Source organism: Gracilinanus agilis, chromosome 4 (genome assembly GCF_016433145.1).
Source record: "Gracilinanus agilis isolate LMUSP501 chromosome 4, AgileGrace, whole genome shotgun sequence".
Lineage (NCBI taxonomy): Eukaryota > Metazoa > Chordata > Mammalia > Didelphimorphia > Didelphidae > Gracilinanus > Gracilinanus agilis.
The window spans coordinates 436046503-436071918 of record NC_058133.1 but is presented as its reverse complement, the minus strand read 5'-3'; the positions used below and the strand labels follow the sequence as shown (position 1 = coordinate 436071918).

At 36.3% G+C, this 25416-nt stretch overlaps 1 protein-coding gene across 1 annotated transcript in view; it reads left to right on the top strand.

The window, feature by feature from the left end:
- The first annotated feature begins 1251 nt into the window (after positions 1–1251).
- The window catches only part of THBS2 (thrombospondin 2), a 41347-nt gene continuing 17182 nt past the window's right edge, over positions 1252–25416 (top strand). Inside the window, exons 1-12 of the mRNA XM_044675809.1 lie at positions 1252–1321; positions 1990–2546; positions 4026–4110; positions 14312–14499; positions 16011–16151; positions 17114–17210; positions 18294–18464; positions 18891–19067; positions 21170–21343; positions 21606–21733; positions 21855–22007; positions 23136–23354. Coding sequence (XP_044531744.1) covers positions 1252–1321; positions 1990–2546; positions 4026–4110; positions 14312–14499; positions 16011–16151; positions 17114–17210; positions 18294–18464; positions 18891–19067; positions 21170–21343; positions 21606–21733; positions 21855–22007; positions 23136–23354 — 2160 coding nt within the window. The remainder of the gene's footprint in view (positions 1322–1989; positions 2547–4025; positions 4111–14311; positions 14500–16010; positions 16152–17113; positions 17211–18293; positions 18465–18890; positions 19068–21169; positions 21344–21605; positions 21734–21854; positions 22008–23135; positions 23355–25416) is intronic.

Here is a 25416-nt window from a genome sequence, read left to right as displayed (position 1 = left end):
GTAAAATAAGGATAATGATGGCATCTACATCCCAGGGTTGTAGTGAAAATCAAATGTTTGTGCTTGGCAAATGGTAGTCATTATTTAAATACTATTGTTATTACTGTTGTTGTTGGTCAGGAGACTTTCTCTTTGATATTGCAGTCCCTTGGATAGATCCCAGCAGTATGGGCACTCTGGTCATTGGTTCAAGTCACTGTTCATATATATCTTCTAATCCTATGTAATTCTTGTCCATCCTCTGTAGAGGGTGTAGTCCTGTTCTCTTATAGAAGAGTTACTCAACCCCCTTTCTCTGGAGTTTTAATATCTCATGGATATCAACACCATGACTGGGCTATTTATTTTCAATCCATTGCTCTTAATATATGGTAGATCCACTCTTCTTTATCTAGTTGTACATAACTTGTGACTGTGTGACTTTGGACAAGTAATTTATCCTATCAGTTTCCTTATTTGTACAGTACTTATTTGTGAAGAGGCTGGAGTAGGTAGCTTAAATGATCCCTTCCAGCTCTAGACCTATGATCCAGTGATCTGGTATTATTTATGTTCTTTCTAGTTCCACCAATTCAATATTCCTAAGAATAAAATTTGCAAAGGTAAAACATAATTAGAGTAAGAATGGTCTATGTGAAATGTTTAAAAATGGAACCTGCATATATAGCAAATGTTGCAATTTCTTCAACTTTTATGCAGTGAGAATATCTTCTATTCAATCAAGCTAAACAAAATATGTATATAATCTACCATAAATGCTATTTAACTTAAGGGGAGCCTCCTTACATAGGCACCAATGTTTCTCTTTAGATCACTTTGTCCAAATTGCCATTTCACTGTTTGAAATGTAGTACAGTGAAAGCACTTTGGCCTTGGAGTCTGTAGTATCTGGAATTATTTCTTGATAATAACTCCATGATTTTAGGCCAGTTATTTAATCCTTCTGAACTTTAGCTTCTCAATCTATATAATGGAATAATTACTGGTATTTCTTAGCCCATAGGGTGTGGGATTTGTGAAGGAAGCACTTAGGAAAAGACCTTTGTAAATAGAAACTGCTAAGATCATTTTAAATAATAGCAATCGACTTAAATTCAAGATTGCCACAGTGTCTATCACTCAATTTCCCACATGACAATATACATCTGTTTTCATGTAATTATGAATTTTTCAAATGATCAAGTGACTAAGGATCTTGTATGAATGATTAAAGTCAGTTTTTTTCTTCCTCTTGGTTTACCCATAGGTGTGATGCTACAGGGAGGTAGGATGCTCTGGTGGCTGGTCCTCTTGGCTCTCTGGGTATTCTCCAGTGCCCAAGGTATGTACTAACTAAACACAGCAAATCTCAAGATTTAACTCAGATAAAAATTGAGAGCTGGCCCAAAGAAATATTGTCTTTTAGAATAACTCACCCAATTTAAATGTCTAGCTAAAAAGGTAATTTCTCTTGTAGTTTTAGGTACACTGGATTAAAACATGATGTCACAACATGAACCTTTTTTGTCAATAAATTTAGACAATGACTTTAGGTTGTTAATTAAAAGAAAAAAACTATATGTTTATTTCCATTGGCTATAAACTAAAGTTCAATTATTGCCCCCCAAACACCTCAGGCTACAATAAAGACAAACAATTGGCCTTTGCTAAATAAACCAGTTTAAGCAAATTAATTCAAAATGCTCTTTTAAAAAATTAAGTCTATATTAAGGAAATAAAATAAATTCACTCTCCTTTCTGCATAGATCAATTTTAAAGCAGAGTTGTTAAAACAATTGAGATTTATATGTGAGATGGAAAGAGAATAGAATAGAGAAACTAGAATTTAATTTTTTTGTATGAAATAAAAGAATGATTTCATTAAATGTTTATGAAGTCTTCATAACTGATATGGTGATAATGGAAAATGCACATCTCTATATATTTATTTCCTACAGGCCGTTTTTTCATTGGTTAAAGCCTTTGTTTCTTTACCATTAACTTTTGCAGATGGTGATGCGGAAGATGATACTTCCTTTGACCTATTTGAAATCAGTAACATAAACCGAAGAACAGTTGGTGCCAAGCAGTTCCGAGGGCCTGACCCTAATAGCCCAGCATATCGCTTTATTAGATTTGATCACATTCCCCCAGTGAAAGCTGAGATCCTGAAGAAGATGATAAAGATGATGAGGCAAAATGAGGGCTTCTTCCTCACTGCCACTCTAAAGCAGGACAAACATTCACGGGGTACCCTCCTGGCTTTGGAAGGTCCTGGAAACTCTCAACGGCAGTTTGAGATTATATCCAATGGCCGGGCCAACACTCTCGACCTGATTTACTCAGGAGATAAGTTGCAGAATGTGATTTCTTTAGAGGATGTGGATCTGGCTGATTCCCACTGGAAAAACATCACTGTGCAACTGACAGGGGAGACCTATGGCCTCTATGTGGGCTGCGACCTCATTGACAGCTTCATTCTGGAGGAGCCCTTCTTTGAGCAGCTGAAGGCTGAGAATAGCAAAATGTATGTGGCCAAAGGCTCCATCCGAGAAAATCATTTCAGGGTATGTATAGAATTTCTTAGAGTGAGAAGTCAACTTGGATAGGAATGAAAAAAAGTAAATGGAAATCTTTTAAAACATTGGTTTTGCTTAACCTCACCAATTGGACATCTTTAGACTGTTGTCAAGGTAAGATAGAGAGGCTACATTCCTGAGTCAAATAGGTAGAATCTGACAATATGTATTCCCACATTCCAATGAATATTACTCTCTTCAATTGCGTGTGTATATTCCTGACAAAGCTCCTTTCCTAGAGGCCAAACTACTATCAATTCCCACATACGAATTATGACCTTTTGGTTCTGAAAAATCAGTCCCATTCAGATTCTGTTTGATGATGCAAGGCTATTTTCACTATTTTCTATAGTCACATTTGCATACCTGATTTGTTGATTTTATTGTCGTTTCCCTGTTTTTGAAGAGTTAAAGACTAGCCACTCATGTCAAGATAAAGACTAATTTGTGAGAATTTATTTCAATGCAAATGCTTTTTCATTTAATTTGGAATGAGTATCTTTCAGCAGAAGTACTCATAACTTACAGTGGAGTTTCTGTGCCAATATTTTCTTCCAGTAGTTTTGCTCTTGGAAATATGAGTATGATTAAGCCTGGTTAATGATTTAAAAACATTCAATTCTTTTATTTTGGTATTGCATTATTATTTAAAAAATAATCTAGCTACATTTGTTTGGTTGGATTCAGAGTTGGATGGATGACTCACCTCTGGTTTATTATGTTATTGGAGCCTAGTATTTTATCCCTTCAGGATGCAGCTTTCAAAGACCTGTAGACTATGCTTCAGTGACAAATTATTTGTACCATTGGTAATCACTGGAACTTTTAGCATAACGCAAGGGAACTTACACACTAAGGAATTTTAAGAAAAGGCTAACATTTTTTCCCTTGAATGTCATTCTTTCAAAATTTTTTTCCTATTTTTAAATTAATAGCATTCCAGGTCTTTTTGTGGAAGACTTTCCTTTCCTGAGCTAGAAATTCTTCTATGCCAAGGGTAGGGAGGTCCTGAGTTTCATTGGAAGTGGTACAAGAAGAACACAAAGGATACTGGGCCAACTGTTGATAGGAAAGAATAGGGATCTCATGCACTCTTTATTCTCCTCTACTGGCCTTCAAGTTTACCCTTCATCCCTCTTCTTGGGCCTATAATCTCCTTAATTCCCACGGGATGTCCATGAGGGTCAAAGACGAGGGAAAATGGACTGCTGTGACAGAAGCAGCCATCCCCTGCAAGAAAAAGTGCTACTAATGCCAATGCCTATAGCAAAAACCTGGCTACCCCACCTTTACAGATTCCCAAAGGTATGACCTTTGGGATGTGATTTCATGAGGATACACCCTGAAGATAACTACTTATCCAATGATAAAATTTACAGTTGTAAATTTTGAAAGAAAATCATCTTTATTTTACCTTGATCATTTCAAAATGTTTTCCCTTTTGTTTTTATTTTATTTTCTTTATAGGGTTTCCTTCAAGATGTCCGTTTAGTTTTTGAAACTTCTGTGGAAGATGTTCTCATCAAGAGAGGATGTCAGCGAAGCCAGACAGGTAGAGATATTTTACTTAAAGTTTCATTCCATAGTTCATATTTCATAAAATTTTTATTTAAATGTATCTCTGGAAAATTAATTTAAGTCTACTGAATACATTATATTTCATATAGCTTGGATAAAGTACCACTCAATTGCAGATGCTGACAGATGGAAATGATAAATTACCAGAGGCACTAACTTTGAATGGATTTTGTATGGTGCGAAAAACCTTTTCCATCTCAAAATTTTTTCAAGCCAAACATCACTGTCTTTTATAGTAGTTCTGAGCATATGCTACTTACAGAATCTGGCTCTGTTAAAAAGTTAAATGAATATAATCTTCATGAAGAAAGGGATTCTTGTAGGGATTGCTTTCATCCAAGATTTAAAATCTTTCCTTTATCATATCTAGCCAATGGTAATATAACCAAATCATCACGATCCGTGTCGTCTGGAGAAAGGGATAGCTTGGATTTCCAGTCAAAATTCAAACATTCTCATCTTAGTCAAAACATCACATCACTATCATTTCCAAATTAAGAACAATTTAAAGCAATGCCTCATAGAACCAAATCATGGGAATATACAAATTGGCCTTTCTTATGCTGCAAAATGATGGCCACAAAGAGGCCTTCAGCGATGAGGATGCTTAAAATGAAATTCATCAATTCATTCAATTATTGTAGTGACCTCCAAATTCATCCTTAGTAGTGTATAAGAGGAACAGAAGACATTGCTTGAGATGTTGTAGTGGTAGAAGCTCCAACTCTAGTTAGATTTTGTAAAATATAAAGGTGATGCTAATTTTTAAAAATAAGCTTAAATTAGCTAAATAAAACCATTATTTTCCATTTTAATTTCAATACTGTGCATTGGTCCCAAGGCAGAAGAGTGGTAAGGACTAAGTAATTGGGGTTAAGTGACTTGGATGGGATCACATAGCCAGAATGTATCAATGGCCAGATTTGAAACCAGGACTTCTCCTTTCCAGGCCTGGCTCTTTTATCCACCCAGCTGCTCTAAGTAATAAGAATTTAATTTTATTTACTCCAATACATTGTGTGAGTTATTACTGTCTAGGCTTTATTGTACTCTTCTTAGCTGTAGCTCTGTGACATAGTATATTTTGACACAAATCATCTCTCAATTTGCCACAAGTGCATAATTTCTAAAAAGTATTAAAAATACATAACTCTCTTGAAAAGAGCATGTGAGAAATTAAGATTAGAGAGAAGAAACTAATTGTATTTATTTTGCCTGATCCTCAGGAGTACTCTTTTCTTAATCATAAGAGTGGACACTTCTAAATAATGAAAATATGAACACATACAGATTTTTCATTTTTCACCTAGGTTAGCCATCATGTTGGAGGATAAGGGACTAGGGTTAGTTTTATTAAAGATCACCTTGATTAAGGTTGATTGGCCCTAAATTAGTTAGTGACTCTGATCAGGTGGCTTTTTTCAAAAGAAGATAAAGCCCTCTTCGTGGTCTTAAGAGCAATTCTTCTTGGAACCAGGATTGAAACACATCATATGCCTTAAAAGCCATTTATTTTTATTTCAGCTGGAATTATGAGTCCCCAAAGTAACAGCATTAAATTGTTACCAAAACTAGTTTTTGAATATTTGTGCAAAGTAAGCATAGTCTCTAAGAACTCAGTGAGAATAGAAACAACCAGGCAGTTCCTATGGGGTTAGTGGATAAACTTTGTATATACACTTGATTTAGGTAAATCTTAGTATTGCTTTTACCGTGTAGTATGTGGAGTGAAAGAACAAAGTAAAAGTTGGAGAAGTGGAATGATTCAGTTAAAAACAAAACAAAACAAAACAAAACAATGTTGAATTGAGAGTCAAAAGATGAAGCATTAATTCCTGCCTCTCCCATTCATTATCTGTTTGAATGTGGACATATTGCTTGAGCTTTCTGAATCTTGGTTTCCCTATTTGTAAAATGCACCTCTGAGTTGTCTTCCAGTTCTAAATCTATGATCCTATGAGTTGGGATGGATTGTGGGGTGAATGAATATCGGGTGGAATGTATATTGATAAATGTAGAGTTCATGTCAATCATAATTTTTTTAGACCTGGAAGCATTTTTGAAAGCTGCTAGTCCTGTGACTATTTTATGTGCATGTGTGTTTATAAATGCACATACACACATCATGATGACAGGTAGATAGAACACAGAACCTGGAGTCTGGAAGATCTGGGTGTTGGGCGATTCTGAGCAAGTCACTTAATGTTGTTTGCCTCAGTTTCCTCATCTTTAAAATGAGCTGGAAAAGAAAATGGCAAGACATTTTGGTATCTTTTCCAAGAAAACTTCAATGGGGACATGAAGAGTTTGACATGACTGAAATGACTGAATGACAACATATATCATGATATTAACTTAAACATGTTATCTTTAAAGAGACAAACCTGATCTATACATACATGTTGTATATATGTATACATTGATTATATATATACATATATACTTATATTTGTAGCTATCTTTCTCTCTGATTCTGTCCCCCATTCTGTCTCTTTATTTTTGTGTGCATATATATACATAAACATATATATATATATGCTTGTGATTTAATTGGTGTCATAACTCCCAACCTGAGAAAAAAAATTTCTCCAATAATGCAGATCAGCACCTGATCTTCATCTTATAGTCTGAGGATATTGCCTGCAATATTGAGAACTTAAAGTGTTTTGTTCAGGATAATAGTCATTATATGTCAGAAAGAAGACTTGAACTCAGATCTTTCTGGTTACAAGGCTGAACTTTTATCTATTATGCCATGCTACTTCTTTCCAAATATATCAAAATTGGGTAAAAACCTAGAATCCTATCCTCTGAAACTCTAACATGCCATTCTCTGGGACATGAACACACTGTCCTCCCCGGGCTTTGAACAAAAGAGTCCCTAAAATTTTAACTTGTGATTCCCTGGGATTCTAACAAAGTATCTATGGGGACTCTGGAAAGCAATGGCAAACACGATGGTCTTCAAGTTAGAAAATATCAAATACTCATTGACTTCATGATATTGAAAATCACTTTATTTTCCACAACAGTCTCCTCATCTATAAAATAAATGGTTAGATTAAGTAATCTCGAATTCCATTTTAGCTTTGAATTTATCCCTCTCTCCATAATATATGAATATATTATGCATATGCCTATAATAATATATCCTATAATAATGTAATATATAGTATATATGTATGCATGTACACATATACACATGCATACCCACACATATGATTTGACATCGGGAGAGTAACTATTACAACCATGATTTCGGGGGGGGGGGTGATGCTAAGGAAATGTATTATTTGATGTGAAGCAACAGAGCTGTTACTAGGTGTGGCCTTCAGGGCTAGGATAGACAACCTAAACAACCTACAAGCATTCTGGAGGTATATTTGCTCCCTCTGGCATAGACACCTCCTTCTTACTTGCTACCCTTAGCAATTTCTAGTTTCCCATCTAGTTGTAGCTCTTTGAGGTTCACAACAGGACACTGATAATTTAACAAAAATGCTGACATTTAAATATATAATCGGAAGGATATGTATTTACTAGATTCTACCTGTTTCTAAAGCATTGGCTTGTGACTCATTTATATCAAAACTATTTCCCTGACAAGTAATTGGAGCTCTTCGTCTCATATCTGACATGATCTCAAACTTCTGTGACTCACCTGCAATCTGGAGCTTAGAGTCAGATCCCTTCCTATGAAAGATGGCAAATAGCTTTGCAGAAGCTTAGAGAAAGTCAAGGTCAACTGATAATTTATTGCCCTAAGAAGATACCCTCCAGGCAATGACTTACTCTTCCTGTATATAAAGCCAGCCATGTGTGTCTCTATGCAACTCAAATGACTTAGGAGAAGCAATCACTAAATTTTCGGAGTGACCATTTATACCTTGGAAACTGGCAAATGTTCCAAATCAGAGCTTGATTATTTGTCCTGCTTATTGTCTGTGCTTAAGAAAGTGAAAGAGAAAATGTGAATAATGTACGTTTGACTTAAAAGTGTGTGGTGCATACATTATTTTTGGGGGGCAGAGTCTGATGTTAAACTTTTTGTAGCACGCTGCTGCTTAGATATCCAACAACTGAGACAAGCCCAGAAGTCTGAGTTTCTATAAGCTGTTTTAGAGAAAATAGATTTTTGAATTTTTAAGGATGAAATTCATGCTTTTTTTCTTCCTTATGAGAGATATTTGTGAAAGCCTGGACAGTTTCCTATCTATGAAGATGTGATCAGTTTTTCTATATGAGTTCATCTTATCGATCCTCTTTGAAAAGGGCTAGGAGGAGTGTAGGGAGTAAATGCTTGTTTCATAAGGTAGTATGGCACTCCCTGTTGTGATAACAGATCTTAAATTTGCTCTTAAAAGTTGAAATATGAAAGTAACCATCTCTGTTGTGCTCTGTGCAAAGACATGTTAAAGGTGAATGATTCCACATGTTGAGAAAATTGCAGCAACTTTAAGATAGCCAGTAGCAGATACAGAGAATAGAATAGTTTTAACATCACTATCTTGGGTCAAGAGGAAAGAATGCAGAAGATATTCAGCAAGATTTCTTTTGTTTAATAATTGTTAACTGTCGAATGTGATACATTGGATCAGAGAACACCACCAAAGAATCTGAATTGCTAAGTCAATGTGATTATTACTAATGATTTATTTTTAAACTGTTACTTTCTGTCTTAAAACCAAAACTAAGTTTTGGTTCTATAGCAGAAGAGTGGTAATGGCTAGGCAAGAGGGGACAAGTGACTTGCCCAGGGTCACACAGCTAAAGAGAGTCCACTGAGTCACCTTGCTGCTCCCCATTGCTATTATTAAGAAGAAAAAAATCAGTTATTCAGCACTTACTATATGTTAGACACTGTGCTAAGTATTTTATGAATATTATCTAAATTTGTTCCTTACAACAACCTTGGGAAATAGGTACTATTGTTTTTATTTTTTTTAAACCCTTAACTTCTGTGAATTGTCTCCTAAGTAGAAGAGTGGTAAGGGTAGGCAATGGGGGTCAAGTGACTTGCCCAGGGTCACACAGCTGGGAAGTGTCTGAGGCCAGATTTGAACCTAGGACCTCACATCTCTAATCCACTGAGATACCCAGCTGCCCCCGTATTGTTTCTATTTTATAGTTAAGGAAATTGAGGCAGCAGTTCAAATCATAGTTATTATGTCTGAAACTGGATTTGAATATAGGTCTTCCTGATTCCAGGCCTAGTAATCCATCCACTGTTCTACTTGGCTGCCTCATAATAACATTGAAAAAATTAACTAGAAATTGTCTTACCTTATTTAATTAGATAGAGAGTTTCATTACTAAATGTTATAATTTAAAATCCACAAATCTGTTTGTTTTTTGTAAATAAGTAAGTTGAACACATATAAGTCCAGAGAATGGAGTTCCTGGTCATCATTTAGTGGCAGGTGACCCACAAGGAGCTGGATTGATGTTCAGGAAGATGAGGTGCTTCTCTCAATATCACGATTTATGGGGTACTGAAATGGTTCATCTGCTCTAAATATTTTTAGATTATTTGAAGCTCACAATTCATTTCTTTGGTTGAAGATATTGCCCTCTCTAAGGATGCTCATTTTAAATGCAGATAACTGGGAGGAGCAACACAAGCACTGATTAATTAGCAATCTTTTAGTCTGAATCATCTTATAAGAACTAAATTCCTCTTTGAATGAAAACTAGATGAAAGAACAGAACCCAGAGGGAGAAGGAGTGTTTTGGCAGTGGGGGAATAAAGAAATTATTTTGAAATAGAAGATAGCTTAGAGAAATAAGGACTTGGTTATGATGTTCTGGGCACTTAGGTGTAGCATATGAATTTTGCTCACTGTGGATGAGGTGGCTGATGGAAAGACAAACTTAACTCAGCTGTTAGCTTTTCTTAAAGGAAGTCCTTGTCCTGTAGACTGTTTTTTTAGTCCCAGAAAGAATTTCACTTTCTTTAGCTCTTTGCCCATGCCATTAGAATGAAGGAGAGTTTGAAGGAATGAGCTGCTACATTTCTGTCCATAAACAGATGTGAGGCAGATTGCTTTATCCCAAGCCAACAATGCAGTTTCTAGTTGATTTTGTCAGCAGGTGCCATGTTTCAAGAAACAAAATACTCATTCTCATACCCTACTGGCCAACCACAGTGGATTCAAATAGCTTTCAATATTTGATTCACTGAGGGGTGCCAGTAGGACAAGCCAAGTCCCAGACCATATATTCAAATACAAGTATCTGCCTATTTTCCCAGGTTAGCACTGAATATATGACCTAGTTGGACTATAATGTGGGGAATAGAGGGGTTAAGATGAGGACATTAACCCCAATGCAATTACTCACACAACAAAACACATCGGAAAGGGAGAAGTAAGTGTGTTACTTTGCCAAGAAGGAAGACTTTCCTGATGTTCAAAAGAAGAAGAAGCGCAATTAGCCTAAACAGTCTGGCTAAATCATCCTGGCATTTATGGAATGCTTTATAAAATGGAAAAGGGAGAGCTCTGATAAGAGACAATATTGGAATGGAAACTGCCTGATAAGCCTAAATGGAAAGAACTGATGAACAGAGAGAGGTTCAATAGTTTAGTGGGAAGAGCACTGGAACTGGAATATAAGAGATCTGGGTTCAAATACTAACTCTCACATTTACTAGTTGTATTACCATCAAGATATTCAACCTCTCTAAGGATCAGCTTTCTCATTTTTAAATAGGGATAAAAATACTTTTGGTACCAACACATATAGTACCTAATCTTTTGTGAAGCAAAAAATGGGATATATATATAAAATGATAGAGATGTCAGTGATCTTTTATTTGGATCTTTATTCTTCTGTATTAGTTTATTTTATACCCATAGAAGAACCAAATTCTTTTTTCTTACATCCCTTATAAACTCACTTTAAACAGGACATTATACTACTTACCCAAAGGCTTTAGAATATACAAGAATGCTTATGCTGGTGAATAATATACCCCAAGTCTGAGAATATATCTGCTTTTGAGAATTAATTTTTATTAATCCATTTGGAACCACTGGAACTTCTATACTTATTCTGTATAGAAATAGATACTCCAATTTCTAAGCACAAATATAAACCAAGGAGGTACTGACCATATATGGCCATAGCATCTAATTTTTACTAATGTCTATCTGGTGCTTTATGGTTACAGAACACTCTCTCTCTCTCTGTCTCTCTCTCTCTCTCTCTCTCTCTCTCTCTCTCTCTGTCTCTCTCTCTCTGTCTCTCTCTCTCTCTCTCTCTCTCTCTCTCTCTGTCTCTGTCTCTCTGTGTCTCTGTCTCTCTCTGTCTCTCTGTCTCTCTCTCTGTGTCTCTGTGTCTCTGTGTCTCTGTCTCTGTCTCTGTCTCTGTCTCTCTCTCTCTCTCTCTCTCTCTGTCTCTGTCTCTCTCTCCCATTCTCCCTCTCCCTCTTACAACCTACCTATATCTATCTATCTATCTATCTATCTATCTATCTATCTATCTATCTATCTATCTATCTATCTATCTATCTATCCATCTATCTATCTATCTATCTATCTACCTACCTACCTACCTATCTACCTATCTACCTATCTTCTCTGTTCATCCATCCACTTGTCTGTCTGCCTGTCTGTCTGTGTATCTATCTATAGCTATACACACAAATATATTTATAAATGTATACATTCCAATATGATGTGGAGAAAGCAGGGTAGATGTTGGTACCTCCATTTGACAGTAGAGGAAACAGATTCAGAGATAAGAAACTTACTTGAGATAACACAATTGAACTAAAAAGAAAAAGAAAAAAAGAGAGGTCTAAATCTCAAACAGAAATCCTGTGACTTCTATATGAAGTTGTTTTTTTTTTTTTTGGTGATACCTTTCTTATTCTCATATCAGCCAGAATGCATTGCAAATTCTACATATTATGCTATTCTACAGAGTACAATAGTAATATACATTTCCTTTAAAAAAGCCATGAATAAAGTTAAATTGAAATAAAATGAAGATGATAAAAATGTTTATAAAAGGAATTCAGAGTCAGCAGAAGAGCAGAGTGCCAAGTATCTAGTGCAGTACCATGCATCTAGAAAATGTGAGAAATCTTTGCTTAATTGAATGGTGGTTTTTTTAAATAGAGAAAAATGGATTATAGCTGAAAAGGGCTCTGGAGATGGGTGGAGATCATATGTTAAACATTAGCTGTTGTAGTTCTAGAATTGAATGATAAGTATAATTAAGGCATATAAAGATGAGATAGCACATATAAATATGATTTTAAAAGTAAACTTGTGTACTGGAATAGTGGGCTAGTGTTGGTTTCAAGAATGAACAAATGAATGAAAAAAACATTTTAGTGTTTACCATTTGTCAGGCATTGTGTAAAGTTTGCTGAGGATTTAAAATATAAAAGCAAATATAATTCCTTCCTTCAAGCAGTTTAAATTCTAATGGCAGAGACAAAACACAAGAATGGCGATCAGAAGGGGCATATTGGTTCAGAACTTTAGAGGAATGGTGAATGGGAAAACCTTGATTCATGACTTCTTCTTGACACACACTATCTGTGAGTCCTCAAGCAAGCCATTTAACGTTTAAATGCCTTAAGCAACATTCAGACTTGAAAGTACAAATGAGTTATAATTTTTATTAGTGGAGGAATGAAATCACATGTGGTTTAGACCAAAGAAAATGTAATCATCTCAGTGAGGCAACAATTTAATGTTCAAAGGTAAGTCTGCCTTTGTTGTTTAGGCTATGAACAAGACACTGCTCCTTTTGGGGGCCATTAAAATTAATATGTGAGAGGGCCCCTAGGGGGCTCAGTCAATTGAAAACCAGGCCTAAGAGATGAGAGGTCCTGGGTTCAAATCTAGCCTCAGACACTTCCTATCTGTGTGATCCTGGTCAAGTCACTTAATCCCTATTGCCTCGTCCTTATCACTCTTCTCCCTTGGAACCAATATACAGGATGGAAGGTTAAGGTTTAAAAAAATTTAATATGAAATTCTAATCTGGGCTCTTTTTCTATAGATTTATGGCTTCTAACTCAAATTCAAGACCAGAACTATTTTATGGGTTCTGGATGCCTTCACTGAATGTTATATATCCAGGTTTCACTCCAGGACTGTGAACCCAAAGAAGACAATCTTATCTGTGGGAAAGATGAAGGCAAGAGAAAGTTGGTTAGAATTAGAATTAAAATTGGAACTACTAGGAATAAGTAATTCACTTGAAGAGTAAAGGAGAGAAACTCTGTTTCTAACAAGTGGAGGAGGAGGCAATAGTGAATATGCTTTGTTTCAAGAAATTGATGTTAAGGCAATCAATCAATCAATCAATCAAGACTTTTCTTAAATTCCTCTTTTGTGTCAGACTTTGACCTGTTCTAACCAATATGGATATAAAGACATCATTATGCAGTCTCTGTCCTAAAGGGCTTATATTCTATGAGGGGAGGTGGAGTGCGTGAGTGAGTGTGTGTGTGTGTGTGTGTGTGTGTGTGTATGTGTGTGTAATACAAGTTATGTTGATGGTTGGAGGTGAAGGGAGGTTATAGCTCCAAGGCTCTGGAAAAGCTTTACTGAGAAATGTGAGATGTTAGCAAAAAAGAGACGGACCCATGGAGTAAAGTGAAAGTTTCTTGAGTGTGAGAGAAACCTGAAATGAATTAGCTGAAGGAGTTATAAGGAAGACTATTTGGTGATAGGAGAGACAGGCAGTTGAGATGATGAGTGATCAGCAGGAAAGAAGGGTATGCAGTGGTGTTTTGGAGTTGGAATTGGGAAGAAGAAGAATTCAGAATCAGGGAGAGAATAGGAGAAAGCCATATCAGTGTCAGTGTCAATACTATATGTGATGCTTCTTTATGAAGTTGCAAATGTAAACTTCCTAGAGCACTGAGTATTTTCTCTTTATAAATAGAAAACTTTCTTTTGCAGTGGACTGTTTTCTAAGTGGTAAGTCAAATTCTGTGGAATCAAAGTGGACTCTCTTGTGAAAAAAGAAAAGTTGTAATTAGAAACAGCTCATTTTCAACTCTTCTAGTTGCCATGGGTATAATTTAGCATTGAACCACTCCAAAAACAGATGCCACTCAACTCCACCTCTGTGGCTGGCATATAATTCCCCAAACAAGCTATAATCAGAGGTCCAGTGTTGCAACTTTTCTTTGTTATTTTCTCCTACAGCTGAAATGAACACCATCAATGAGAGCACAGAGATCCTCCGCCTTAGCTCAACAGAATATGTTGGCCCCAATACAGAAAAAAATGCAGAAGTCTGCGAGCGCTCCTGTGAAGAGTTGAGCAGCATGATCAATGAAATATCAGGACTGCGAAGCCTGGTCAACACCCTTACAGAACGCCTAACTAAAGTAGTAAGTTCACCTAAGATTAACCTAGAGTAGCAAAACATGGAACTATGTGGCTCAGTGGAAAGACCATTGATTCTGGAGTCAGAAGATCTGAGTCACATCTTCCCTCTTTTGTTTATTCCCTTTGAGATCTTGGGTAAGACATCTATAATCCCTGGGTCTGAATTTTCTTCTCTGTCAAATGAGGGAGTGTGATTTCAATGGTCTATGAAGCAGTGTCTATCTATGGATCTATGATATTTTATAATAGAATGATATTTCCTTAAGCTTGGCTGAAGGGTGACTTTATATGTGGCTGAAGGTATACCTATTGATTCTTTTTTTGGGACAGAGAAATCTGGTCACAGGGTCATATATGCTGGGATATGGATATGAGAAATGTTTGCCCTAGAAATTCTAAATGGAATGTTTGACAAATAGTTTTTTAAAGACTTTTGGAGTTTTGTTTGTTTGAGTGCCATTTGATGTATGAGTCCACTGACAAGAGAATGGAACATGAATAAGGAATGCAAGTTCTCTAATTGTTTTATGTCTAGTTTGTCTATTTTAAAGAATATGTAGTATTTGTAGGAGATATGTTAACATTTTTTGACTTATGGCTAGTTGTCAGGGACCTGGATTGGACTATAGAAAGAAAGTGAAAAAATATGTCATTGAGGAAGAATTATATGAGGAAGAAATATTGTCTTTAAAAAAGAAAAAGGGCAATAGAATCTAGATTTAATTAAAACATAATGAATACGTTTACTTCTGCATAGTATTAGGGACTATGATATTAACGGGAATATAATAATGGTGAGCAAGAACAGAGATGGATCATCTGGGTCATGTTATTCAGTCAATTTTGGGGAGAAAACAAAAGAAGAGAAACATCTATGACTGTTATGTAGCTATGGAGGAGAGTCTATTCTGGCTAAAGAGATGGTGAATGTTCAGATTCTAAATCAGAATTATACTGGACAAACATTACTATTTCTTGCCATGTTTTTTGTAGAGTTAGCAAGTTCAGAAGTGCTCAGAAGGAAAAGGAGGAGAAGGAGAAGGAGAAGAAAATAGAGGAAGGAGGAGGAGGAAAAGGAGGAGAAGAAGGAGAAAGAGAGGGGAGAAGAAAAATACAAGGAAAAAGAAGGAGGAGGAGGAATGAGTATTGGTGGTAGTAGCAGAAGTAGAAAGAATTGTTGAAGTGGTCATAGTTTTAAGTTTCTACATAGCTCTGTTGATTTTCTTCAACTGATTATTAATCTTTATTAGTCTAGAATTATCTAACACAAAGTTGAATGGGCTTGATGTATTAATAATGTTTCTTATTAATGACAATAACAGTTACAATAGGTAACAGTGCTTTAAGGTCTTCAAAGTTTAACTTTATCTACATTATTATATATTTGAACCTACTTGAAGAGAGAAATAGTCGACCAGAAATCAGAATGCGATCTTTAAGATTCGTTAATACTGACTGGGAATTGAACCTTGGACTTCACTTAGGCATTTTTGTGGATGTCTTTAATTTCTAGACAAATGACAATCAAGTTCTTTGGGAACTCGTTGGTGTCCCTCTAAAGGTGAGGAACCAGACAGCATGTTGGCAGGATGGTCGTTTCTTTCAAGATAATGAGACCTGGGTGGTGGACAGCTGTACTAAATGTACTTGCAAGGTAAGAATGTGGATGCACTTTCCCTCTACAAGATGGGAAAAGGAGGGGTGGTAGGAGACACACACACACACACACACACACAGAGAGAGAGAGAGAGAGAGAGAGAGAGAGAGAGAGAGAGAGAGAGAGAGAGAGAGAGAGAGAGAGGCATAACTATCTTTCCATCCTTCTCTAACATGTAGGATACAAACTCATTCCTTGAAAAATTAAAATGTAGTTGAAAATACATTATATCTAATAGATCATTCCATGTTGCAATATATAGGAATTAGAATTCCTATAACAGGAATGTAAGAATTAGCCAGAATCTAACACCCTTATTTTACAGACATAAATGAGTTAAATGATCTTTCCAAAAGTAAATGGACAAGAACCTAGTCTGTCTGAATCATGACTTTGTATATCCTTGTTTACAAGTTCTTTCTCATTAAGACATTGAAGCTTAGTATAAATTTTTGGGAAAGACAAGACTTGAGTTAGTTAACAATGCATATAAATGATTTAGCCCTCTAGTATTCTCTTTTAACTTTGCTTGTTTGTCGCTGTTTTGGATATTCATGCCACTTTTTAAAACCCCACCCTTTCCTAATAAAATGTGTGATAACTGCTCTTTCTTTCTGAACCAGTGGGGAAAGTCAGAAGATAAAGTGAATGGGGAAAAAAAGATCTCTTGCTTCTTGCTGCCAGTAATTTTTAGACAGAAGGGCAGGGATGAATGAACTTTTATATCTTTCCTTTTTATCAGTGATTAGTAGTCCTTCCCTCCTTCCTTCCTTCCTTCCTTCCTTCCTTCCTTCCTTCCTTCCTTCCTTCCTTCCTTCCTTCCTTCCTTCCTTCTTCCTCTCTCCCTCTCTCCCTTCCTCCCTCCATCCCTGCCTTCCTTCCTTCCTAGATGTGGCTATTTTGTTTGTGTTTATTAAGTGTTTTAACATCAGAAATTTTTGAAATAATTTCATTTGTAGAAATTTAAAACCGTTTGCCACCAAATCACCTGTCCAGCAGTAGCTTGTGCCAATCCCTCCTTTGTTGAAGGTGAATGCTGTCCTACCTGTTCTCCTTGTAAGTATCTCCTACTCCAAGTGGGAAAAACTGATTTTATACAAATTAGAAAACCTAGTGGTATAATGGACTGATATCTGACTTGGAGTCAAGAAGTCATGAGTTCAATTTGATCTCAGGTACTTATTAGCTATGTGACCCTTGACAAACCCCTTAACCTCTCCCTCAGGCTCCTAATCTGTAAAATGAAATAAATAAGTATTTATTAAGTACCTATTATGCACCAGGAATTGTGTTAAGCACTTTATGAATATGATCTTATTTTATCCTCATAACAATTCTGCAATAGTTACTTTTATTATCTCCATTTTATAATTGGAGATACTATTATCTCTCAGGGTTGCTGTGAAGATTAAATGAGATATTTATTTGTCAGTATTTATAAAGTGCTTTGAAAACTTAAATCACTATATAAATGCTAGGTACTATTACTACTACTACTATTGTTATTATTATTACTACTACTTTTATTTAGTGTATGGATGTAATTGAGGGAAGAGAAGTGATAGTGAATGCTAAGAAATAAGTAAAAAATCCAGTCTCCAGAGACTACAGTGCTTTAAGAAAAAGAAATAGAGTATCATTTTCATTTAGATGACTTGAATTCCTCTAAAGTTAAAAAATAATTATTATTGATCTATAAACATATATGTATATGAATAAATGAAAATATTAATAATAATTTTAGCTCACATTTACATGGCATTGCTCTTCATCACAACTTGCTATCCTTATAATTGCCCCCTGTGAGTCATGATTTGTAACTTTTGTTAATTTCCAAGGAGTAAATGTTCCCACTGAAAATTTAACAATCGTCTCTCATGAGTTGGTATGAGCTGGCTTCAGCTCACCTCTCAATCTAAACAAAGATTTTTATTTAGTTTAATTTTACACATTTTATTATTTTTATTTTTATTATTATCCTTGTTTTATTTATTTATTTGTTTATTTTTTAATTTTATACGTTTTAAAGAGCACTTTTAAAAATGTAAAACAATATATAATTTTTGTGCTCGAATGACCCATCTATCCCTGAAAGTGAGGCTTGGACTTAAGGAAATTTTATTTTCTCTGTTCTCCCAGTCAATGACAATGAAGAAGGCTGGTCCCCGTGGGCTGAATGGACAGAATGCTCTGTCACATGTGGCTCAGGAACACAACAGAGAGGACGCTCGTGTGACGTCACCAGTAACACATGCCTGGGACCCTCCATCCAGACGAGAATGTGTAGTCTTGGCAAATGTGACAACCGAAGTAAGTGGTGGAGGGTTTTGTTCTTGGAAGCTTCCCGTTTCCTTTAGTGCTGTTATCCTGAATGTCAACAACCTCAAGCCTTTTTTTTTTTTTAAGCTTGCTCTTGTGCTTAAGACTTTTTTTGTTACCGAAATGACATTCCATAGTTTTCCATTGCTTACTGAAGGGACCCTCAGTGCTGCTGAGAAACCTTTTTTCCAGCTCAACCCCACAGAATGTTAGAAATGTAAATTTAAGATATTCCTTATTCTAGTTTTAGTAAATGTTTCACTTCCTTCCTTGGTTTCAACTTTGAAATATCCCTCAGTTGACAAGGCAAACATCTGGATTGGGGTGAAGTCCTCTGGGTGAACTTTAGTTATTTCCTTCCTCATTTAAACAACATAGGATAGTAATCTCCTTCTGCTCTGTTCCTACATCTGTTAGTACGGCAGGATGGTGGCTGGAGCCATTGGTCCCCTTGGTCTTCCTGCTCTGTAACCTGTGGATTGGGGAACATCACTCGTATCCGTCTCTGCAATTCTCCTGTCCCACAGCTGGGAGGAAAGAATTGTAAAGGAAGTGGACGTGAGACAAAAGAATGCGAGAAAGCCCCTTGTCCAAGTAAGTCTGTACTTACACATCCATGAACAGCATCATCCTGCTATATTTGCTTGTAGGTTGTATTGCCAATTGAAAGATTGCTGTGGACACAAGCTGATGGAAGATATTTATGCCAGGGTCTACTTTTAAAACTACCCCCAGCTTGAATAAAATAAGCAGCAGAAACATTTTCATTGAAATAGAAAATGTTGTACAACTATCTTGGCATGGTCTGCTTTTGGAACTTGGCCTTTGGGATTGATGCCAATTGCCTGGGCTCAATATAGACCTTGTATGTCTTATTTCTGACTTCCCTGATGTTTAGCAAAGACTTGAGTATAAAATTAAAATAAAGCAACCAAAAAAAAAATCCCTCAAACTATAAAGGCAATTACAGTACTGTTATCTTGAAAGGACAGATGGCTTAGTTATGAAATTATAAAAAAGTCCCCCTCCTCCTTCTCCATTATATTATAAGGGATGAGGTTTGTAAAGGGCAGGGTAACTCTGAACAGATTTTCCAAACTTCAACAAAATTATAAAATATGAAAGTTCAAATAAAATAGCGAAAACAGGACATTGTTATTTTCATTATGGAGGAATTATTTCTTTACCAAATGTCTTATTACAGTCTTTCTTTAAATGACTAATTCCCTTAGTGGTCTGATTCATATGTAACTTTTTAGAAAAAATGAAACTGTGTTGTATAGTGAACAAGTCCCTAGATCTGGAATGAGAAGACTTGAGTTCAAATCCTGCCTCTGTTACTAACCTGTCTGACTGTGAGCAAATCACCTCATATCTGTGAGGGCTTAGGTTTCTCATCTTTAAAATAGGCTAGATGTAAACTGGACTACTTGACCTCTCAGGGACCTTCAAGCTCTACCTTTGAGGTCCTTTGAGTTTATATAAAGTGAACTAAATTGGCAATACAATAGTCCTTATAAAATTTAAAATTATGTTTTCTATAAATTTAAAAATAATCCTCTTAAATACTACCAAATTAAAAACTTCTTATATTTTACCTCAATAATATGGAATCTTTAAACTGACCCTCTACCAATTATCTGACTAAAGATGATCCCAGGCAGCTAGTTGGTACAGTGGTTAGGGTATGGGTCCTGGAGTCAAGGCCTGAGTTCAAGTCAGATCTCAGACCCTTACTAGTTGTGTGACCCTGGGCAAGTCATTTATCCCTCTTTGCCTCAGTTTCCTCATCTATAAAATGAGTGGTCCACAACCTCAAAAGAGGTCATAGCTGGACACTACTGAACATCAACAGATATTTGCAGTTATATAATAAGTATCAATGGAAAAAATAGGATTCACCCAAAATATGACATCGTGAAGAGTTAGACGTGATTGAAATGACTAAACAACTAGTGACAATCTAGGCTCTATATGAAGATCTTCAGGAGGATAACCTACTACTTCCTGACTATTATACCTTTAGATACTTCTAACTGTTAGGACATTTTTTCTTGATAGAGTCAAAATTAGCTTCCCCTCTAATTCTTCCATCCCTTCTTGTTCTAGAGAATTTTTTCCATAAGAAAATAGAATTTTTTATATGTTCCTTGAATAGAACTATCATATCCATGTTTTGCTAATTGACATCAAGGAATTAAATCAATTTTCCCAGGTAGCTAATAATAGAACATTTATGTTGTATTCTCAGGCTTACAGAGAGCTTCCCTGATAACAACTCTGAAAGGCAGATGATATGAGTCCTATAACACTCTTACACATATGGAAATAGTCTCAAAGAGTTAAGGGAAATGTCCATGGTCATACAGAATAAGACAGAAATAGTTTGCTTTATCTATTTACATATATTTTTCACATCTGCATATGTATACATGTATAAATGCTGTCTGCCTCAGTAGAGTGTAAGGGCCTTGGAGGCAGGGATTTTTAAATTTTTATTTTGTCTTTATATTCCTAATACCTAGCATAGTGTAAAAACTTAGAGTCACATAGTAAGCATTTGATAAATGTATGTTTATTTGTTCAATCATAGACACCATTTATATCCTCAATTAAATTAAAATTAAATTGAATTAAAATTAAAGTTAACATTAATAATTTAAAAATTAAAAAATGGATTCCTCCTTTCATTACAGTTAATGGCCGTTGGAGTCCATGGTCTCCCTGGTCTGCCTGCTCAGTAACATGTGCAGGAGGGATTCGTGAGAGGTCCCGGGTCTGTAACAATCCTGAGCCACAGTATGGAGGAAAAGATTGTGTGGGAGATGTCAAAGAACACCAGATGTGCAACAAACGGAGGTGTCCAATTGGTAAATATGAAATAATCAATGTTTCTCTTCTGATCTGGCAACACTAGGAGCTCTGACTTAGTCTTTGGCTAGAAATAACCTAGATGCTCTGTTGTGGGCATTATACCAGGGGTGGTCTGGACTATAGCTGGAGAGGAGTCCATCACACAAAATGAAGCTTCGGAATAGAGTGGATGTGACTTCGTCTTATGTTTACTTTAACACGATTAGCATTTGGGATGAAAAAATAGATCAGATTCTCCTTTGCCTCCTGTCTTCCCAGATGGATGCTTATCCAATCCTTGCTTTCCTGGAGCAGAATGTAATAGCTTCCCTGATGGCTCTTGGTCGTGTGGCTCTTGCCCAGTTGGCTATCTAGGGAATGGCACTCATTGCGAAGACCTCGATGAAGTAGGTTGCCTTCCTCGTCTGTCATATCCCAAAGCATTCCCCTGCCCTCAGGATAAAATCCAGGCATCACTTGGAGATCAGAGAGTTCAACAAACCAGTTGTTTTGCTTGTTTCCCTACAGTGCACAGTTGTCACAGATGTCTGCTTCATATCCAATAAAGTTCACCGCTGTGTCAACACCAACCCAGGCTTCCACTGCCTGCCATGTCCCCCACGCTACAAAGGAACCCAGCCCTTTGCAGTGGGGCTGGACGCAGCCAGAACAGAAAAGCAAGTAAGTGATGTGGATGTGAGGTCAGTGGGCAAAAGATCAGCTGTGTAAACTCAGGGTGGAACACTTTCTAATGGCAACTCAGCCAAGAGCCACAAGGAGAAGAGAGTGGGGGAGCATCTGGTCTCAGATCAACTGGGGATGAAGTGCACCTTCTGTTGGTGGGCTGGTTGGCACAGGTCTCATGCTTCATTTAGGACGGCACTTGTAAAATTATTTCGGGGAGTTTGGCTTTCTCTACTCTTGGACAAAAAAAAAGTCAGATCAGGAAAATATCACAGTTGGGTAGTGAGACTCAATTGGGGAAGTGTAATGCAACTGTAAAAATGTAGTTTCACACACTCATTAAAATAAAATACTCAGTAATATCAGAGGTGAGATTGGATTCCTGATCTTTTGAGCTACTAGTCTAGCCATCTTACAGTCTCTCTATTGCTTTATAACCTGTTCCAAATACTTTTTAGCCTTATTGAGTATGATAAATGAATGCATAATAATTTGAAAAAGTTGGCAAATCTTAAAATCAGTAAATTGATAAAATTTGATAAATCGTTAAATTGATAAATTGTTGGGGTGTGTGTGTGCAAATTTCTGCAGTTCATGTAGGCTGGAGATGTCAAACGTGGATGCAGCCAGCAACATTCCTAAGTGTAGCCTGGAGCAGATTAAAATATAATTTGGAAATATTAAACAAAATAAATAATAATATACAAACTTAGATAGCATTACATTTTAAAATTGATGTTTAGGGATCCCCATTTCTATATGGTTGATACAACTGATATAGACCGTTGAATACTCCTGCCTAGAAATGTATATGTGAGGAGGAAGGGAAGTGGGGAAGAGTGTGGAGAGGGATTTAAAGACAGAGAAACCAAGATGCATTAGTACTTGTGGGCTTCTTGTCACTTAAAAGGAAGTGTAGATTAGTTATATCAAACCAGATGGATAAAGACTTCTGGTTTCATGAATTCTTTATTTTCAATTTTCTTTATTTTATTCCAGTAATGGCCTTGTCTACATCTCTTTAAAGGCAATGCTATGTCTTGTCTATATCCCTAGTTGTGCCTCATCCAAATAGGTATTCAGTGGGTGTTGGACACTGATTTATTCAGATGTCTGGTATTGCAGGTTTGTGAGCCTGAAAACCCGTGCAAAGACAAGACTCACAACTGCCATAAACATTCAGAATGCATCTACCTGGGCCATTTCAGTGATCCAATGTACAAGTGCGAATGTAAGACTGGTTATGCTGGTGATGGGCTTATCTGTGGGGAAGACTCTGATCTAGATGGCTGGCCCAATAAAAACCTGGTCTGTGCAACAAATGCTACATATCACTGCATTAAGGTAAGTGGGAAGTTATAAGAATTGTGGTTAAGAAGTAAAATCAGATGTGTGTAGTATGTGTATGACTTAGGGAAGCTAGTTTTGTTATATTGCATCATTATAATATAAGGAGGCAAGGAACAATTATTTATCAGGCACCGACTCTGTACTATGCTAGGTACTTTATATTCTCTTACTTGATCCTCACAATAACTCTAGGAGGTCTCCATTTTACATTTGAGGGAATTTAGGCAGACATAGGTTCAGAAACTTGCCCAAGGTCATACATCTATTCAATATCTGAATCTGGATTTAAACTCCGGATTCCAGGCAAAATACTCTATCCCCTGGGACACCTAGCTCTTTAAGTTATCATTCTCATATCATTTCTTTCTCAAGTCAAAGGAATTACAATACTTCTGGGAAATAAAAATCATTTTTTTACAATAATATATAATAGATATGAATTTTATATTTTCCCTCTTATAACCCCAATGGATTTTAGACAATATATCCCTTTTTGTCAATACGTAAAATATGTGAACATATGTATGTAGGAAAAATGTTTATAGATATAACGTGTATATTTTACATGTATGCTAAATATGTGCATACATATATATATATATATATACACATACACCTACACACTCAAATAGTGCATTTGAAGTTCCATCCAATGATGCAGATTGCAGCTTATCCACTCCTGTCCAGCCTGGGCAACTCCTGTGGATTTATGTAAATATATGTGTGTATCTATACATATTTGCAGACATTCACAACTTTATGCAAATCAAGAAATATAGAAAAGAGAAAGAGAAAATTAAAGAGGAAATTGTTCCTTCTAAGATCATTTGTTAACTTCTCAGATTCCATGCTCATTGGACTTTGTTTGCCAAAGTTCTAGTTCATTTATGAAATTTCTCACATTCCAAGAATCACCAGGATAAATAGCTATGTACTTTCATACTTACTTGAAATTAAAGTGCATGGATAAATGAAAAAAATATTAATGAAAAAGTAGTTATTGTAAACTTATTGTGTATCAAACACTATATACTAAGTTCTAAAGAAACAAATGGAAAAAAGAAAACAGTATCTTCTTTCAAAGAGCTCATACTCTTGTTGGGGAGATATAAAACATTAGAGTAACACATTATCTGCAGAGTGGATGACAATTCATCCAAGTCCTAAAAGTGCCTACTTAGGAGCAGATAGGAAAAGTTTGCACAGGAAGGTTTGGAATGTTGGAAACTTACTTTGAATGATAGGAGCAGCGGTTGGAAGGGGAAGCAGAGGCTTTTGGGGGAGAGAACCCTGGGAAGGGGCCTTCATCGCTGGACTTGAGGAGAGATAGAGAACTTTTACCTGACCTCTGGAGTCACCTGTGACTATCTGGAGGTTTCCCTGGATATCTCTTTTCCTGAAGACCTGAGTGTTCCTGCTTCTTATATATATCACTAAAGAAAGTGTTTAACATCTGCCAGTGCCTGGAAGGGGTGATGCATGGGGGAATCTCAAGTTGTACCATTAATTCAGATGACAGTGTTATAGCCTTGAGTGCTTAGACACAGGGTAGATGGCAAGGCTTAGAATGAAGGGTCAGAGGAGATACTAAAACATGATGATATTCTCTCTCACTGGAAGGAAGAGTTTGGGTAATTATTTCCTCCAAGTGCTGTGAGCAGTAAAGCAGTCTGGATTAGTGCTAGGTAATTGGTGGGTAGTGCTGAGAAGAAGAGAAGGGAATGAGAAGGCAAGGGAAGATACCCTTTGTTGGATACCCTTGGGGAGGGCAACTCTTCCTGTTGCCTGACCAGTCCAAATGGATTACAAAAGAGGAAAATTTAAGCTAGTAGTAAGCATCAACTATTAATAAGAAATGAATCAGCAAGTGGACCAAAAGACTAGAGTAAAAGAGTATCTTCCCTCCAGGGCCTTATATTCTGATGGTGGAAGCAATAAGCACAGATACATGTATATTCTGATTACATATAAAACTAATACAAGGTAAAGTTGGGATCAGTGATGGAAAGAGAGCTATTGAGGAGGACAAGGAAAAGCTTTGTCCAGAAGCTGGCTC